Source organism: Tursiops truncatus, chromosome 6 (genome assembly GCF_011762595.2).
Source record: "Tursiops truncatus isolate mTurTru1 chromosome 6, mTurTru1.mat.Y, whole genome shotgun sequence".
In the NCBI taxonomy this organism is placed as follows: Eukaryota; Metazoa; Chordata; class Mammalia; order Artiodactyla; family Delphinidae; genus Tursiops; species Tursiops truncatus.
The window spans coordinates 102,957,427-102,975,810 of NC_047039.1; the positions used below are offsets into that span (position 1 = coordinate 102,957,427).

The 18,384-nt window shown below is 47.0% G+C and overlaps 1 protein-coding gene across 6 annotated transcripts in view; it reads right to left on the minus strand.

Moving 5' to 3' along the window:
- TTLL11 (tubulin tyrosine ligase like 11) overlaps window positions 1-18,384 on the minus strand; it is a 266,029-nt gene that overhangs the window by 166,724 nt on the left and 80,921 nt on the right. For all 6 annotated transcript variants that reach the window (XM_073806536.1, XM_073806534.1, XM_073806535.1 and 3 more), the window contains one exon: window positions 1,023-1,598. In XM_073806536.1, the coding sequence (XP_073662637.1) occupies window positions 1,023-1,598 (576 nt within the window). The remainder of the gene's footprint in view (window positions 1-1,022; window positions 1,599-18,384) is intronic.

Genomic DNA, 18,384 nt, shown 5'->3' on the forward strand with positions numbered 1-18,384 from the left:
CAGCCGATCACCAAGTCTGGCCATTCTACCTCTTCAATGGCTCTCAAATCTATTCTCTCCAACTCCACCAAGCCCTTCCCAATCCAAGCCAGCATCCTCTCTTGCTCGTAGGAAAGCAGTCGGCTCACCAGTTCCCCCCTCCACCCCGCTCCCAGTCTCCCCACAATCCACTCTCCACCCTGCGGCCAGTTGGTTCTTTGCAACACACAAACCTGAGTGCATCGGTGCCGGGCTAGCACCCTCCTGTGGCCCCTACTGCCCGTAGCTTTCCAGGACATACCTCCTACCTATCTCTTCCACCTTATCTTCCTCATCTCCCTCCATATCTCTGCCTCAAACCCCACCCTCCAGCCATACTCACCTCTAAGGCTGCAAACATCTCTCCCCTAGGATGCTTCGTCTCCCCAGCCCTATCCAGCCTCACCTGCTCCATCTAACTCTTACTCCAGGTTCTTAACTGCTGCTACTTCTGGGAAGTCTTCCCAGCCACCCTCATTCCCACTCAGAAAATGTTAGACGGTCCCCCAATCTCACAGCGCCTGGGACACTTCCTACTCTATTCTAGCACTTGTGACACTTTATACGAATTGCTTTTTAACTTATTTGTCTCCCACGATAGCAGACTCTCTGCATCAGCCAGCAGGGACCTGACTTACTGCCTTGAACAGTGCCTGGCCCCTACTAAGCAGGTGGTAAAAACTGCTAGAAGAAAGAATGAACAAATGAACGGGAGGCACTGCGTTTTCCATACATCTCGTTTGACTCTTACAAGCGTCCTTTAAGGGAGGTACTCCTGGTTCCATTTTACAGGTAGGAAAATGGAAGTAACTTGCTCCAGATTACACAGCCAGCAAAGAGAAAGCAGGAAGTTGGACCCCGGTTTCACACCAAAGCCCGTGGCAGCAACAACCCCTCCATCCCTCTGGCCGTCCCACCCCATCCCTCATCCCACACGAGGCCAGGGAGCCCTCCGAAGGCCCCATCAAGGTCAAGAGTTCAGGCTGGAAATTGGCGACGGTTACCTGGAAGCACGTGGGCCCCGGCCTCCCTGCGGGGATATCCGACTGGTAGAACACTCTGAGCTCTGGAGTCAGGGCAATGACAGTCTTAATCACCAAGGAGATGATATCAGACCAGACCTTCTTGATGTCAACACCCTTGGAAGACAACCTACAAAGAATGCTAGAGAAAGTCCTTTTGCTGCCTGTGCTGGTACTGTCCGAATGGACAAAATTACCGCTATGGATGTTCAATGAATAGTTGGTCAAATGCATAAAGATGTGGTGCAGGTTTCTGGGGTGAGGCTCCTGGTAGGGCTCTGTGCAAAACCGCGAGAGTCCGTCTTTGGCTATATAAATCTCTAAGGGCTCTAAGGACTTCAGTAGGACATACAGACGGATATCAAACTTGAGCTTGTCGATAAGGAGAGGTTTGCAGACGTACTCCTGGACCACCGCCGGCCTGCTCTGGAGGGTCCCTGCCAGGCGGATGTCACTGGGGTCTTTAATGAGGTAGATTCCGTCACCCTGACAACCACTATCAGGTTTCACAATAAAAGTGGGCTTCCAGGAGGGGTCCCCATCTTTCACCATTCGAACCTGGGGGGAGAAAAAGGATGGTTAGCACTGTATTCTTGTCCTCCCTGGTCCCTCGAGACACAGCAGGACCTCGTCAAATGTTCGGTGAATGAGTGAAAAAAACAGGCCCCACCTATGTGAGGACTCACGCAACACCTACCAGGGAGGTAAAAACTGTACTAGGCACTGAGACAGTGACCTAAAAACTGCCCCAGATCTTGTCCCCCACAGTCCAGCGGATTTTCAGTCACAGGACCTGGGTATGAATGCCAGGTCTTTGCCGGTTATTAGCTCTAACCCTGAGCGAGTCATCTAACCGATGACGGTATAGTGATGGTGACGATGACAGCCTAGCACTATCTATCATGCCGACCGTGTGTGGCGACTACATGAGGCACTTTACATAAGTTATTTCCTCTACCCCTCACAGAACATACGGCTGTTCCCTTTTCATGGCACAGGAAACCGAGACGGTACCGTACTTGTGAAGAGCACAGGCCTGGGAGTCAGACTGCCTGGGCTCATATCCTGGCCCTGCTACTTACTGTGTGACCTTGGGCAAGTTACTTATCTGTGCCTCCCTCATCTGTAAAATAGGAGAAAGATTGCTCTGAGGATTAAATGAGACGATAAATGCAAAGGGCGAAGCCCACAGAACCTGACACATGAAAGGCGGCCATAAAGCCTGGCTGGTGCTATTTTTCAAAGATGAAGTAAGTTGCCGGTAGACTGAGGGGCAGAACTGGGACTGGAATCGAGATCGAGGGCTCTGAAGTGCTTGCGCCCCCCTCTGTACTTCCATGTCTCAGTTTCCTCGTTTTAAAAATGGGGATATAAAAATCTTTCCTCCCTGGGTCATCGTAAAGAGGAAATCGACTGAAATGTGCACAGGGCGGAACACAACACTACACAGAAGGGCGGCACGGGAGCTGTTAGTTTACCGTCTATATCTCTCATTAAGTTCATCATGACTCAGCCAGTCCTTTAATCTGTTGAGACCTTTTGAAACCGGATTCCGTCATCCTAAGATTTGCTCTCCTCCTAGCTCCAGGTCAGCAGGACACCCACCTTTAATCTGTTGAGACCTTTTGAAACCGGATTCTGTCATCCTAAGAGTTGCTCTCCTCCTAGCTCCAGGGCAGCAGGACACCCACAGAATTACCCTGGGCACTCGACCAGTGCAGCTAAGTCTGGATCTGCGGGTCTGCATCACTCAACACACACCCAGTTGCCCCAGACGCTTATCCTGGGGGACGAGCTGGAGGAAATTTAAAGGTGAAGTTGAAAGAGGGAGCCGCTCTCTCTGCAGCTTCTGGTATGAAAGAGCCCCTGAACGAGCTTTCCTTCCTTTCTGAACCCTAACTCAGAGCGGTGCCGGCTTGCCCCAGAGCTGGACTCGACCGGATACGCACCTTTGCTGCGTAAGCCCAACCCAGGACAACTGTGTTCTGGGTTTTCCTTATCTCTCTGGCCAGCCTATATTTCTAAGTGAAGCTTTTGCCAATTCCTTGGGCACTATCAGTTACTCCGGGCTTGTAAAAGATCTTTAACAATGGAGAAACACTTAAAGCTTTAATAATGGTCCACACCAACTGTTTCCCCGTGTCAGCAGGATTCGAGAATGGAACTTCACAGGAGATCAATGCCAGCCTCCCAGGGCCCTCCACGGAGCCTTCTTTGCGCCAGTGACCTTGATGCTTATGTAGTTATTTCATATTCACCCGAAGCAGTCATACGTTTGGCCCTTTACAGTAAACATACACGTACTGGAGAAACGGCAGCTATGGATCAGGAAGTAAAAAACGTCAGGTTTGCACTAATGGGTAATTTTTCCCTCCGGAAAGCTTTTGCTATGCTGAAGATACTAACAGCTCAATATATTATTGGCTGCAATATTTTCTCCTTTGAATTCAGTGCATATGCCTTAAATAAATTAAACTACGTGGTCAATAGTCTCTGTCATTCGTTGCATTACTGAATATTTTTTCGGCTCTTTGCCAGAGGAGAGCCATACAAATCAAGGTTATTAATACTCATAGAATCACTGAATTTTTAGAACCGGAAGGATCCTCAGAGATCAATGGTATCTAATCCTTAATAATTCAAACAGGGAAGCTGAGGCTCAGAGAGGTGACATAACTTGCCTTGGGCTCCCTAACTGGCTAGTGGGAAGGTTAGCATGAGAACTGGAGTCTTTTTGACCTCACGGCAGGTCCTCTGTGCCATCTTTACCTCTGCTGAGGTAAAATGAAAGGTTTCTTTTCCCTGAATACTAGAGGAAAGATTCTCTTAATATAGCAGACAGTATCTGAGCTCTGGCCTCACTCTGCACAGTTTGGTCCCGGAGCATGGCCTTCTTGGAACTGTAACTGCAGATCCTGAGTTGGCCAGGCCTGCCCCAACTCCAGATCCTCTGTCTGGGCTCCTGGCTTGGTCCACTACAGGCACCATTTATGGGAAAACTTCACAGCTGTTCTGCATGTGGTTCCCAAAGCCACCAGACCCTTCGGCAACTTCTATTTTCAAAAGAGAAAAAAAACATTCCAGAATTCACATTCACTTTCCTCTGAGGTTTTACTCAAGGGTGACCCCTCCTCATGGGCCGGAATCTAAAGACAGTCTATATAACTAGGCCCCAGCCCCAGAAATTCGGATTTTCTAGATCTGGGATGAGACCTGGGCATGTGTATTTGGGAAAAAGCAGGACAGGTAATTCTGACGTTCACTCCATTTGAGAATCGCTGGACGAGCGTGAATTAAATAAAAATACAATCTGGGCCCAACACGTTGAATGAAGTTCTACGCCTTAATGTTAGCCTGAATGTGAGGAAGACTTGCAATTGGGTTACAGCTGACGGTACCGCCAGTTTCACCCAAACATACTCTTGGATGGGAAATTCATCATCTTGTAACTGTATGCACGGATAGCTGAGAGAGATGCAAAGAGGATGCAGTGACCTGATTGCCAGGCACTCATCGGCCCTGTTGAAAATTTTTATGTCTTTTACTGCCCTCTAGTGGATATTTAAGAAATGTGACTGGGAAAGACCCCCATTCAAAATTCGACTCTTCTTAGCAGTAAGATACTCTATTAAGATGTTAAAATATGATATTTGTCTTTCTCTGTCTGACTTATACGTGGAATCTAAAAAAAAAAAGCTACAAATGAACTTATCTACAAAATAGAAATAGAGTTACAGATGTAGAAAACAAACTTATGGTTACCAGGGGGTAAGGGGGTGGGGAGGGATAAATTGGGAGATTGGGACTGACATATACACACTACTATATATAAAACAGATAACTAATAAGGATCTACTGTGTAGCACAGGGAAATCTACTCAATACTCTGTAATGACCTATATGGGGAAAGAATCTAAAAAAAGAGTTGAGATATAGATAGATAGATAGATAGATGTAACTGATTCACTTTGCTGTACACTTGAAACTAACACAACATTGTAAATCAGCTATACTCCAACAAAAATTTTTTTTAAAGAAGATGTTAAAATAGTCTTAAGGAAGCACCACCACAAAAAGTTCCCTCTGTATTACTGTTAAGGTAAGCTCATACTTTGAATAAACTCATCTCCAAAATGCCATGGTTGGCCAAGGTCACACTCAGTTCTTATGCTGTCTGTCCCTTAAATATATTTCAAGCATTCTCCCTAATACACAGATTGGGCTACCTGTTAAAATTCTCTCTCAGTCTGTATAAACCTTTTATAATCATGGGCAACATGAGTATAAAATCCTGTAAGTATATACCACATAAAATTAGCAACTTTTATATTCTTCACTGTGTGTTTTTTAGTATTTTCCAAACTTACCATTAGGAAAAAAAAATACAAGTGGCAACAGTAGGTAGCAGCAAGTATCTCTAATTATATTTTCATAAGGAATAGCTTCTGGCGAACAAATATTTGAACGCCCATGTTCATTGCAGCATTACTGACAACAGCCAAAAGGTGGGAGAAACCCAAATGTCAACTGACAGATGAATGGATAAACAAAATGTGGTACATACATACAATTGAGTATTATTCAGCTATAAACAGGAAGGAAATTCTGACATACGCTACCATGAAACTTGAAAACATTACGCTAAGTGAAAGAAGCCATCACACAAAAGGACAGATACTATATGGTTCCACTTGTATGAGGTACCCACAGTAGTCAACTTCATAGAGACAGAAAGTGGAATGGTGGTTACCAAAGACGGGGAGTAGGGAGGAATGGGGAGTGAGTGTGTGATGGGTAGAGCTTCAGTCTGGGAAGATGGAAGAAGTTCCGGAGATGGATGATGGCTACGGTTGTACAACAAAATGAATACACTTAATACTACTGAACTGTACACTTAAAAATGGTAAAGATGGTAAATTTTACGTTATGCATGTTTTACCACTGTAAGTTTTTTAAAAATTTAATTAAAAAAAGAAAAGAAATAGCTTTTGGTGAGTTCAAAAGAATACTGAAGTGAAAACCAGAAACTCTGGATTCTAGTCCCAATTTAGTCAGGTAATTTCTGACTGTTGCGACTGTGAGAAAGTCACCTAACCTCCTGGGCTTTGTTTTTTCAAAAGAGAAAAAAAAGTTTTCCCACCTATACAATAAAGGGGGTCACACTGAGGTCCCTGGCTTCTGCCAGCGAACAGGTTCTGAACAATGATTTATCTTGACATCACCACAGTGGGCGGCTGTGTTACAAACACGCAAGTGACACTGGTCAGCAGAGGGCTGATACTGGGCTGCTGGGATCAGCGCATTGGATGCTGTACACGAATAGGAGCTCTGCATGGGAGATTCATGAGGCACTTGAGGAAGTCAGCTGGGCATCTGGGAGAAGCGAGCTAAAATATTTCAGGAGAGGAATTCAGCCACCGAATACCAAGCCACAAAACATTATTAGCAGCGAGGGGCGGGTAAGAGGACAATTGCTGAAGAAATACCATGTCTGCAATACCAGGGAAGTCAAAGCCAGTTAGAGCAGTCCTCTGTCACACAGGTGGATTTGCATCCAATCTTAGCAACTGAGACCCTTGGTGTCACGGGCACAGGGAGCAGATCTTCGGCAAAAACAAGCCTCTGGTAGACAAGCAGATGTCACAAAGTACATGCTGGACAGGGGGCAGGGAGCAGCCCCTTCCAGCCTTGGCCAAGGCAGCCTCGCACCTGGTGCAGGCAAATTCCTACTCCCAGGGTGCCAGGCGATTTCTGAGGCAGGCGAGAAGGAGGCGCTCTAGAGTCAGGTTTCCGAGGGCCAGGCAGGAAGGGGCAGGGTGGGAGATGGACAGGCGAGGCGGGAAGGAAGAACAGGTAATGTGCTGCCGGGGTGCGGTTTTGCGAAGGCAGGAGAGAGCCACATACGTTCTGATGGCTGGAGAACAGCCAGCGAGTGGAGTGGGAAGCGCCCTGGAAAACCCACTCGGGAGACTTACAGGGGCCAGATCACCACAGCAAAAACAACATTAGTACACACGAACGGGGACTTCCTATGGGGCAGGTGCCGTTCGAAGTATTATCTCATTTAACCCTCTACAACTCTATTTTACAGATAAGGAAACAGAGGCCCAGAGAGGTTAAGTAACTTGCCAAAGGTCACACAGCCTAAAGGATGTGGAACCAGGTTTTGAATGCAGGCACTCAGTTTCCTGAGCCCATGTCTAGAATGAATGCGGGATGTGTGTGAAGTAGGGCAATGGAAGAAGATCAAGCTTGGGGAGGACGCAGGGCCTGATAGGAAGGGTCTTGAATATCATTTTAGGGGAGTTTGGACAATGTCTCGAAGTGATGGTGAGCCCCGGAAGGGTTCTGAGAACTTAATTACACAATTTGATGTGTTCCGGAGAAACATCCCTCTGGCTGGACTGGACTGGACTGGGTAGACATGGCGGGCAGAGAGGACGAGCCTGAATGGACGCCGGCAGGGAGGGTAGGAGGAAGGAGAGAGGTCTGGTGTGGTCAGGCCCCCGGATGATGGAGGAAGCCTCCGTGATGGACCCGGTTACACAGGGAAAGTACGGAGAGGGAGAGATGAACCTGGGAACGAATGCAAGGCGGGAACAGGCAGAAAAGTTTCCCAGACACCTTGTGTTTTACTTGATCTGTAGGCAACTAGTGGGGACACGGCACCCATATCACTCTGGCATCCGTGAGGAGGACGGTTTGGCAGGGAGGAGACTAGTTGCAGGAAGATACAGGGCCATCCAAGGCCCGAGGGCCTGAGCTGGGCAGTGGCGCCAGGGCTGGGATGCAGAAATGGTAGAGGTGGATTCGGGGGCAGCTGGTGGCTGGATGGAGGTGAAGGGGAAAGAGAGGGTTGTCAGCAGGGTGGGGGGGATGGTACCGTTTATAGATTTAGGGGACACAGGAAGAGGAGCGGGTCTGGGGTTGGGGGGAGGGGGGAGACGAGCAGCTCACCTCACTGACTACTAATTGAGCACCTGTAGCCACAAAGCCAGTTTAGGATTTTACGTCACCTCCTCCCTCAAGCCGCTCACTGTTCATTGGAACAGGACTGTGTGGTCCAATCACTCATATAGATGGTTAATGTTGATAACGGCGACTCTCCCCGTGTTAGCAAAAATAACAACCGCTGTCTGGCAGGCCTGAGACTCCGAGATTAAACTCAGACGTGCATATGGTGAACTGAAGGAAGAGTAGCCAAAGAAAACCCTCAGGCCAGTGCTTAGCAGGGGAGCTATGGGCCCCATGGGAGTAACTATCACTGCACCTGTCAAACACTCTCTCACTCCCTGGCTTTCCAAGAGGTCCAATTAAGAAAACCTAAATGGTAAAACAAAACAAACAACCACCACCAAAAAAGCCTGTTTGTTTTATCACTGATGAGTGTCCTGGATTTACTTGAACAGTTTAAAAGAAATAACGTTAATGATGCCCAAGGAAGTACAGCTCATCACTCAGGGGCAACTCCTCGGCAGTGTGGCTTAAAAGGCCCTCCTTCCTTGTCCCGCCCCAGCTCAGGTGCATCTCAGCAGCCTCATTTCCTGCCCCTCCCGCCCACCCCTCTGCACGACTCAGCCCCAAAGGCCCAGCTCAAAGATTCCCACTGAGAACCCTTTCCTAGCCCATAACCCTCCAGAATGGCCCCTCGAGTCTGTCCTCTGTGCTCCCGTGGCTGTGACATCTTAACCCGTCCGTGGCAAACATCCCCATCACACTGTAATGTGACTGCGTGTGTGTCTTTAGGTCTACAGCTATGGTGTATTATAGTTGCACCTTTAAGTATATTGTGGGAGCTAAGACTCCGAAGCCCAGCGCTGCTGCCCTTTACTAGCTGTGGAACCCTCGACAGTTTTCTGACCTCTCTGTGCCTCGGTTTGCTCGGCTGCAAAATGGGAGTAAGAGCAGTGCCTCTGCCGTGGGGTTGCTGTGAGGATTACACGAGTTAAAGAATGTGACTTGCCAGGGCTAACATATGGTGGGGCTATTATTATTATTCATTGTTATTATCTCTCTCCCATTTGACTCTGAGCTCCTTGACGATAAAGACCAAGCCTTATTTTACTCACTATTCCCAGAAAAGCGGGTGCCCAGTGAACATTTTCTGAAATGAAATTATTAGGAAGCTTGATTACTATGGCATTTATGAGCCCCAGGGACGTTAGTTAGTACATACCTAACTAATGACTGCCAGATAAACGAACCTCTCCTGGAGAAACAAAATTAATGAGAAAGAGGAAAGGGAAAAACGACCATTTGTAGAATCCATGTTCTGTGTTCTGTGCTTTACAGCCATGAGCTACCGAATCTTCACAACAACCCTGCAAGGAAATAGAGGCTCAGAGAGGTGGAGTCCCAGGGCCGACGTCACACAGCTAACAAGCATAAAGTTATCATTTGAAACCAAGTTGGTCAGAGTCTAAAGTCTGAGATCTTTCCATAACAACCATGTTCTTTGGGAAAACTCCAAGCAGTTGAACTTCTGTTTAATAGGTAGAATGAGGAAAGAGAGAGTCGTGGGAAAGCAAAGTGACAGGCCAGATGACAGGGCTCAACTCGCCTTTGCTGGGGCCCCCAGGGTTAGAAGAGGGCTTCTCTACAGCCCCAGAGCTGCCTTGTGCCTTCACACCCAGCCTGCACGCCAGGAACCATCACACACACACACACACACACACACACACACACTTTACAAACACACTGGAGACGTGCCCAGGGCCACACTGCTACTGGCACAGGCAGTCCTGAAACATAAAACCTCTAGATTTCCAACCCAAAGTTCTTTCCACACTAATGGATTCGGGATTCGGCATCTGAAGAGGTCTTTCGAAGAGTCCTCGGGAGTAAGTCCTCTCTCGAAGTAACATCACATTTGTTTGGTGTTATAATAAATTTCACTGCTTTCCAGAGAAATCACCTTACTTAATCCTCGAATCTCCATTCTGGGGCGAATGAGGAAACTGAGGCCCAGAGTGTAAAGTCAGAAGCCTGCAGTCACCCAGCTAGAAGGCAGAACCGAAGCAGCAGCCCTGGGCTCACCTGTCCTTTCTTTTGAAGGTGGTCTCCGATTTACCTGGAAGGCAGACACGGCATCGCTGGGCTGCTAGGGAGGCCGGCGCTTCTGATGATGAGAGAGGAGCCTCTCCACCAGCTTCGCCCCAAACCCAGCCTGTTGTCCACGTAAAGTAATGAATGGATCCCACTTTTAGTGAACAGCAACTTTATGTGGGCCATAATCTATCCATCATTAGTGAGCAATCAGAAAGCCACTCTGGATAGAACACACCTGGGACTATAAACCCTGCTTCACAGGAAGGAGCCCGCCATTTCATGAAACTGCCCATTTTCCTCTCAGGTCTGCCCTCAACACCGACCCCTTATTGCTGGAGCTGAGTGAAGAGAGTGGGAACACGAGGACAGCCGGCTCACTGCCTGGCCTCCCCCACCCACTCCCCAACTCCCCCTCACCCCCGAACACGTGGGCTCCAACCAGGCCGGCTGAGGACGAGCCTGAAGCTGCAGCCTACGGGCCTTGGGGATCCCCGAGCACACGGGGGCCCCCAGGCTGCAGCTGCCCTTCACCCCCACCAGGTCCCTGTGCTTGAGTGTCTGTGGGGGGCAGCAGAACCGGGGCCAGGGGTTCCAGTCTCCTAGACACGGCCTAGCTGGACGACCCTGGCCAAGCTACTTAACCTGTCTGCATTCAGTGTCCTTATCTGTAAAACTGGAAGAACAGGGCCTGCTTCCTATGGGTACCGTGAGGATTAAATAATGTCTTCCATTTGTACCTAACACAGTATCAGTCTTTATTATTTCACTTTACTTCATTTTTATTATTCTGCCTCGGTTCCCTGAGCATCCTCCGGATTCCCCACTGAGGCTCATCCCGACCTGCTTGGCTGGAGTCTGAACGCCTGCCTGCACTGGCCACAGCGCTGCCCTTGGTGACCGGGCCTGTCTCTGGCCCGCAGCTGTCGGCTGGTCCCCTTGGACGGCAGCCTCACATTTCTGTGCTCCTGTGTGGGTCACCCCAGCAGAGTCCCTGGCATCACCAGCTTCACACCCCCACCCCCTTCCTCTCTTCCCCACAGTTTCCTACCGAGATTCCAGAGGGCATCCCAGCTGATCCCACCTGGAACACACGACACTCAACTGCTGAGTAAGCCCCCTTCCAGCTAAACACATTTCTCCAATACTGAGGGCTTCCTGCGAATGAACGGGCTAAATGCACACACCTCCAAATACATACGACCACGTTATAACCGAAAGCGCCTCAGACCACCAGCCCTAGCTTCATCCTGCTTCCCAACACCACAGTCCTTATGTCTGTCCCTGGCATTCTTGCCACACTTTACATTGAACTTTAAAAAAAGACAAGAAGATCAACGTCATGTTTTGCAACACTCAGACCAGGTGTCCTCCCCCACTCCCCTAGATGTTCTTTAGGCTAAAACAGCATCGCTGTTTGCAGTACTGATGAGCGCGAAGGGTCGGGCTAGGCGTGTCAGGATGTATCCACGAGATCCAGTCCTACAAGATGGGTCATAGCATTTTCACTTTTCTACTTTGTAACCAGAGGTTTCCCCCCACCCTCCGAGACCCTATAAAAAAGAAGCTGAGTTAACTGCTGACTCCTCGAGGACAGGGAAGGTGACTTCCGCATGTCTAGACTTCCCTGCCCGGTCCTGTCCCCACCTAGCAGGGAACCCGGAGGGTGTGAGACTCAGCAAACGCTGGTTGGAACCCGACTCACCGTCTCACTTTGTTCAATTGTTGTTGTGTTTGGTCCGGGATCACAGGAAACATGACTTCAAATGCTAACCTTGGGTGATTTCATCTGAGCCTGGGGACCCCAGTTCCATACGCCCTGGATGTAGCTGACTCCCTGTTTTCTGTCTCTGGCACACACTTCTCTCTTGGGCTCCAGTCCCATGTAATTAGACATCTACAGAGGCACCACAAATTCCACGTGGCCAGTACTGATCCATTGTCTCTCTCCTCACATCTACTCCTCCTGCGCTCCCTGTATCAGTAAATAGTCCCATGTCCCCAGGCCAGAAATCTGGGAGTCACCCTAGTTTCTACCTTCCCCCACATCACCCACCCGCACCCAGTCCCCCAATTCTGCCATTTCTCCTTCTTTACACATTGTACCGACCTCAACTCCTCTCGTGTTCCTCAACTATTAATACTGGAAGAGCTTCCTAGTCACCTGAAGCACTGCAGTCCAGGCTCTGTGCTAGCTGGTCCCATGTACGCTTTTCAATCCTTACAAGCAACCCTATGAGGTAGGCATTAAAGGGTGAGTCAGACGAAATTGCTATTTTTATAGGTCAAAAACAGCCGTAGGGATATGAGCAATTTCATATGGTCCAACCTAATACTGTTATCGCCACCCTATCACAGGTGAGGAAACTGGGACTTAAAGGGTAAGTTACTTCCCCAAGGCCAGACAGGTTGTACCATAGGGGGCCAGAATCTGAACCCAGGTGGGGGTTCAAAACCCCAAAGGCTATACTTTTTCTGCTAAACCGTATCATCTCTCAGGGTTCAGGTACCAGTTCTAAGAGGAAAGCTCACCACTTAACATTTTAAAATGTAACTAATAATAATATAGAATAACTACCATTAATGTGCACCTACTATATGCCTTACATTCATTACTTTACTTAATCCCCACAGCTATGCTCTGAGAAATCTACTGATATTGATTTTTCTTTCCTATTTTTTTTTATTTTAAAAGATGTTTTTACTATGTGTTCTTGGGCAAAGCACCTAAGTTCTCTGCCTCAGTTTCCTCATGGATATGATGGGGATAATATATCTACCTCACAGGGGATATCTTGAGGACTGAATGAGTTCATGCAGCAGTTCCCAACCTTTTTGGTAATAGGGACCGTTTTCGTGGAAGACAATTTTTCCACGGACCAGGGTTCGGGGAGGTGCTTTCGGGATGATTCAAGCACATTACATTTATTGTGCACTTTATTTCTATTTTATTACATTGTAATGCATAATGAAATAATTATACAACTCACCATAATGCAGAATCAGTGGGAGCCCTGAGCTTGTTTTCACTTGCCACTCACTGATAGGGTTTGTTTTTTTTTTACATCTTTATTGGAGTACAATTGCTTTACAATGGTGTGTTAGTTTCTGCTTTGTAACAAAGTGAATCAGTTATACATAAACATATGTTCCCATGTCTCCTCCCTCTTGCATCTCCTTCCCACCCTCCCTATCCCACCCCTCTAGGTGGTCACAAAGCACCGAGCTGATCTCCTTGTGCTATGCGGCTGCTTCCCACTAGCTCTCTGTTTTACGCTTGGTAGTGTATATATGTCCACGCCACTCTCTCACTTTGTCACAGCTTCCCCTTCCCCCTCCCCATATCCTCAAGTCCATTCTCTAGTAGGTCTGTGTCTTTATTCCCGTCTTACCCCTAGGTTCTTCATGACATTTTTTTCTTAGATTCCATATATATGTGTTAGCATACGGTATTTGTCTTTCTCTTTCTGACTTACTTCACTCTGTATGACAGACTCTAGGTCCATCCCCTCACTGCAAATAACTCAATTTCGTTTCTTTTTATGGCTGAGTAATATTCCATTGTATATATGTGCCACATCTTCTTTACCCATTCATCCAATGATGGACACTTAGGTTGTTTCCATCTCCTGGCTACTGTAAATAGAGCTGCGATGAACATTTTGGTACATGACTCTTTTTGAATTATGGTTTTCTCAGGGTATATGCCCAGTACTGGGATTGCTGGGTCATATGGTAGTTCTATTTGTAGTTTTTTAAGGAATCTCCATACAATTCTCCATAGTGGCTGTACCAATTCACATTCCCACCAGCAGTGCAAGAGGTTCCCTTTTCTCCACACCCTCTCCAGCATTTATTGTTTCTAGATTTTTTGATGATGGCCATTCTGACCGGTGTGAGATGATATCTCATTGTGGTTTTGATTTGCATTTCTCTAATGATTAATGATGTTGAGCATTCTTTCATGTGTCTGTTGGCAATCTGTATATCTTCTTTGGAGAAATGTCTATTTAGGTCTTCTGCCCATTTTTGGATTGGGTTGTTTGTTTTTTGTTATTGAGCTGCATGAGCCGCTTGTAAATTTTGGAGATTAGTCCTTTGTCAGTTGCTTCATTTGCAAATATTTTCTCCCATTCTGAGCGTTGTCTTTTCGTCTTATTTATGGTTTCCTTTGCTGTGCAAAAGTTTTTAAGTTTCATTAGGTCCCATTTGTTTAGTTTTTATTTCCATTCCTCTAGGAGGTGGGTCAAAAAGGATCGTGCTGTGATTTATGTCATAGAGTGCTCTGCCTATGTTTTCCTCTAAGAGTTTGATGGTGTCTGGCCTTACATTTAGGTCTCTAACCCATTCTGAGTTTATTTTTGTGTATGGTGTTACGGAGTGTTCGAATTTCATTCTTTTACATGTATCTGTCCAGTTTTCCCAGCACCACTTATTGAAGAGGCTGTCTTTCCTCCACTGTATATTCTTGCCTCCTTTATCAAAAATAAGGTGACCATATGTGCATGGGTTTATCTCTGGGCTTTCTATCCTGTTCCATTGATCTACATTTCTGTTTCTGTGCCAGTACCATACTGTCTTGATGACTGTAGCTTTGTAGTATAGTCTGAAGTCAGGGAGCCTGATTCCTCCAGCTCCGTTTTTCTTCCTCAAGATTGCTTTGTCTATTCGGGGTCTTTCGTGTTTCCATACAAATTGTGAAATTTTTTGGTCTAGTTCTGTGAAAAATGCCAGTGGTATTTTGATAGGGATTGCATTGAGTCTGTAGATTGCTTTGGGTAGTAGAGTCATTTTCACAGTGTTGATTCTTCCAATCCAAGAACATGGTATATCTCTCCATCTATTTGTATCATCTTTAAACTGATAGGGTTTTTTTGTTTTTTGTTTTTTGCGGTACGCGGGCCTCTCACTGTTGTGGCCTCTCCCGTTGCGGAGCACAGGCTCCGGACGTGCAGGCTCAGCGGCCATGGTTCACGGGCCTAGCCACTCCACGGCATATGGGATCTTCCCGGACCAGGACACAAACCCGTGTCACCTGCATTGGCAGGCATACTCTCAACCACTGCGCCACCAGGGAAGCCCTGATAGGGTGTTAATATGAGTCTTCAAGCAGTTGATTTATTATGGTCTCTGTGCAGTCAAACCTCTCTGCTAATGATAATCTGTATTTGCAGCCACTCCCCAGGGCTAGCATCACCACCTCAGCTCTTCCCTCGCATGTGCAGTTTACAGTAGGGTTCACGCTCCTATGAGAATCTAGTGCTGCCGCTGATCTGACAGGAGGGGGAGCTCAGGCAGTAATGTGAGTGATGGGGAGGGGCTGTTAATACTGATGAAGCTTCGCTTGCTCGCCTGCCCGCCACTCACCTCCTGCTGTGTGGCCCAGTTCCTAACAGACCACAGACCGGTAACGGTCCTTGGCCTGGGGGTTGGGGACCCCTGACTTCATGTATGTAAAGGTCTCTTAAAATATGGTGCTGGGCATATATTAAGCGCTACATAAGTGTTCACTCTTATTATCTTTTTTGGGGGGTAGGGACTACCAGGTTTTCAGTTCATTAGCTATCACTTCTTAGTTAAACATAAGTTATATATTTATAAGCTTTTTAAAAATTAAAATATAATCACATATAACATTATATTAGCTTCAGGTGTACAACATAATGATTTGATATTTGTATATATTGCAAGATGATCACTGCAATAAGTCTAGCTAACATCTTCCACCTTACATAGTTAATTTTTTTTTCCCCTTGGGATGAGAACTTTTAAGATCAACTCTCTCAGCAACTTCTAAATGTACAATACAGTATTATTAACCGCAGTCACCATACTGTGCCTTATATCCCCGAGACTTATTAATTTATAAGTGGAAGCTTGTACCTTTTGACCACCTTCACCCATTTCGCCCCAAATATTTTTAGTTTTTGCTTTATTCTTCAGTATCTTTTGTGTATGTGCATGCTATTGTTTTTAATACTGTTACAAGTAAGAGGTTCCGAGAAGTCAGGTGACCTGTGAATCACACAGCTGGAAGTGATGAGTCAAAATGCCAGGAAGGCAGGAAGGGTCAACAGCAAGATAGGAGGAGGCAGGGAAGTCTGAGGTGACTCCGGGGACCAGGGGCATGAACCTGGGCACTCGCTGCCCTAAGTCCCAATGGCATGGAATGTCGCCGGGTCCGCGGGCTCAAGCTGGCCAGGCGGGCATGGACAGCACTGCGTTGCTGACGCTGCGGGGTGACAGTTCTGATCTCTGCCACAAGGGCACTGGGTGGAAACCGACAAACCAAGAAACTAGTCTCCTCTGAGAATGTGGCCTGGCAGCCAAGTGTCTATCCAGGAAGCCCTGATCATTTACACCAGGAGAGTGAGAACGAGATCTCCTGCAAGCCCCAGGATTTCAACTGCTGGTTTAAATTTCAAGGAGAAGCAGGAAGGTGTTGACATGTAAGGAATTACTTTTACATGGCTTTGATCACCATGCAGCTCTGTGGCATTCTAAGTGAGCCTGATGGTTGGAAGGCAGCTGGGCTGAGTTTTACAAAGGAACTCCCACTGTGCCCTGAAGGCCAGCTCTGTAAGCCACTCTTCCTTAAATAAACAGTATGTTTCCCTCCCAGCTTTATTTCAATGGTAGCAGGTGGCCACTGGACAACAGGACTTTTGGCTAAGCTCGTGGATGGCTCACAGGCAATGCTGGCCTAGTGTCCCCTTCCTGACCCCGGTGGTCACCTGTAAGGAAACGTCCCTGCTTCCTCAATAAACCAGAGAGGGGCGGTGAAGGCCGTCTCTCTGTGTGCGAACAGGCTGCCCGACTGTTCCCCCCAAATCCACCTTCCCTTTGGGGTTATCTCACGAGGCACTGTCCCCACCACAATAGACTTAGGACAGGAGGGGAGTTTGATTCCCTTTAATGCTCTGAACCAAGCATGGGCTCCAATTCTACTCAGTTCTCTGAAGCCCAGATGCGCCCGGGCTCTAAAAGACTTTATTAATGACTCAGAGAGGGCAGAAGGGAAATAAACACAGAGATGAGCTACTAGCTCATTCTGTTTACAGACACTCTCATCCCAGCATGACAGGGCTCTTCCACGTGCCCTCAGATGGCAGAAGACAGTGTTTTCCCATGACCTAGAAGCACAGCCAGATTCCCCAGAGGCTTGGCCAACAGATCCCCTGATGTTGATGTTGGAAAGACCAGCCTCTCCAGGGGATGCCTCACCTATGACCCATAAAGTCATGATAGCTATGCTACAACCTCGACAGAACAGCATTTCAGGATCTCAGGATACAATCCCACAAACTAAACAGTCCACAGAGATATGTCTAAGAAATAGTAGGGTTTGTAACACTACAGCATAAATATCTTCATCCACCAAATGAAGATCAGAATAAACCTCTCTAGTCCAGCCTTTCCCAGATGTGCATGGCCAGGGAACACTTTAAAAATAATAACGCACTGAAGTAGCTCACATATACTCAGATTAATAATGTGGACTGACTGTAATTTCAATGTATAAGATACGGTGATATGGTGACATTAGTCAACGGTGATATGAGTCAATATATATATTATAACATTAAACATACAACAGTTAATCCGAGACCATTTACTTTTTTGCCTTCAACTTGAATCCAAATAGGCATGATCTCTTTGTTAGTGTTTTGCCCGTACCGTTTTGAAAGCATCCCATGGTTATCTAACAAAGGTCAAGTGCAGCAGAGATAAGTCTGAGTGTCTCTACTCTGATAAATTATTTTATTCCGAGCTTTAAGCCCTGTCTAAATATCTAGAAGCTGCTTCAAACACGTCACACGCTGGGAAGGAAAAGAACAAGAGAAAGAAATGATCATTTCTTGAGCATCCGGTGCCAGGTGCTGTGCTGCATCCTTATTTAATCCTCTATCTGTGTTCATCAGCCAACAGCCCTACGGGGCAGTCACTGTCTGAATTTTGTAGAGGCTGTACAAATAATTCAAGGCCACAGGTGTAGCTATGGATGGTATCACTGCAAGCGTGGCCAGCTTCAGAACCCAAGCTTCTCCACTAGATCACTTTGGAAAAAGAAACGGGATCATTTAGCCTCACCCCGTGTGTCACTACTTGTGTAGTATTTGCCTTCCTACCACACTAAAAGCTATGCAAGTACAAGAACTATGTCAGGTGTGTTTATCACAATAACCTCAGTGCCAGGTTCAATGCCACAGACTGAGAGCTCAGGAGACATGGATACAATTTTGAAATTTTGGAAAGGCTGTCCTAGGGTCTACAGGGAACACACATGTTCCACGGGACC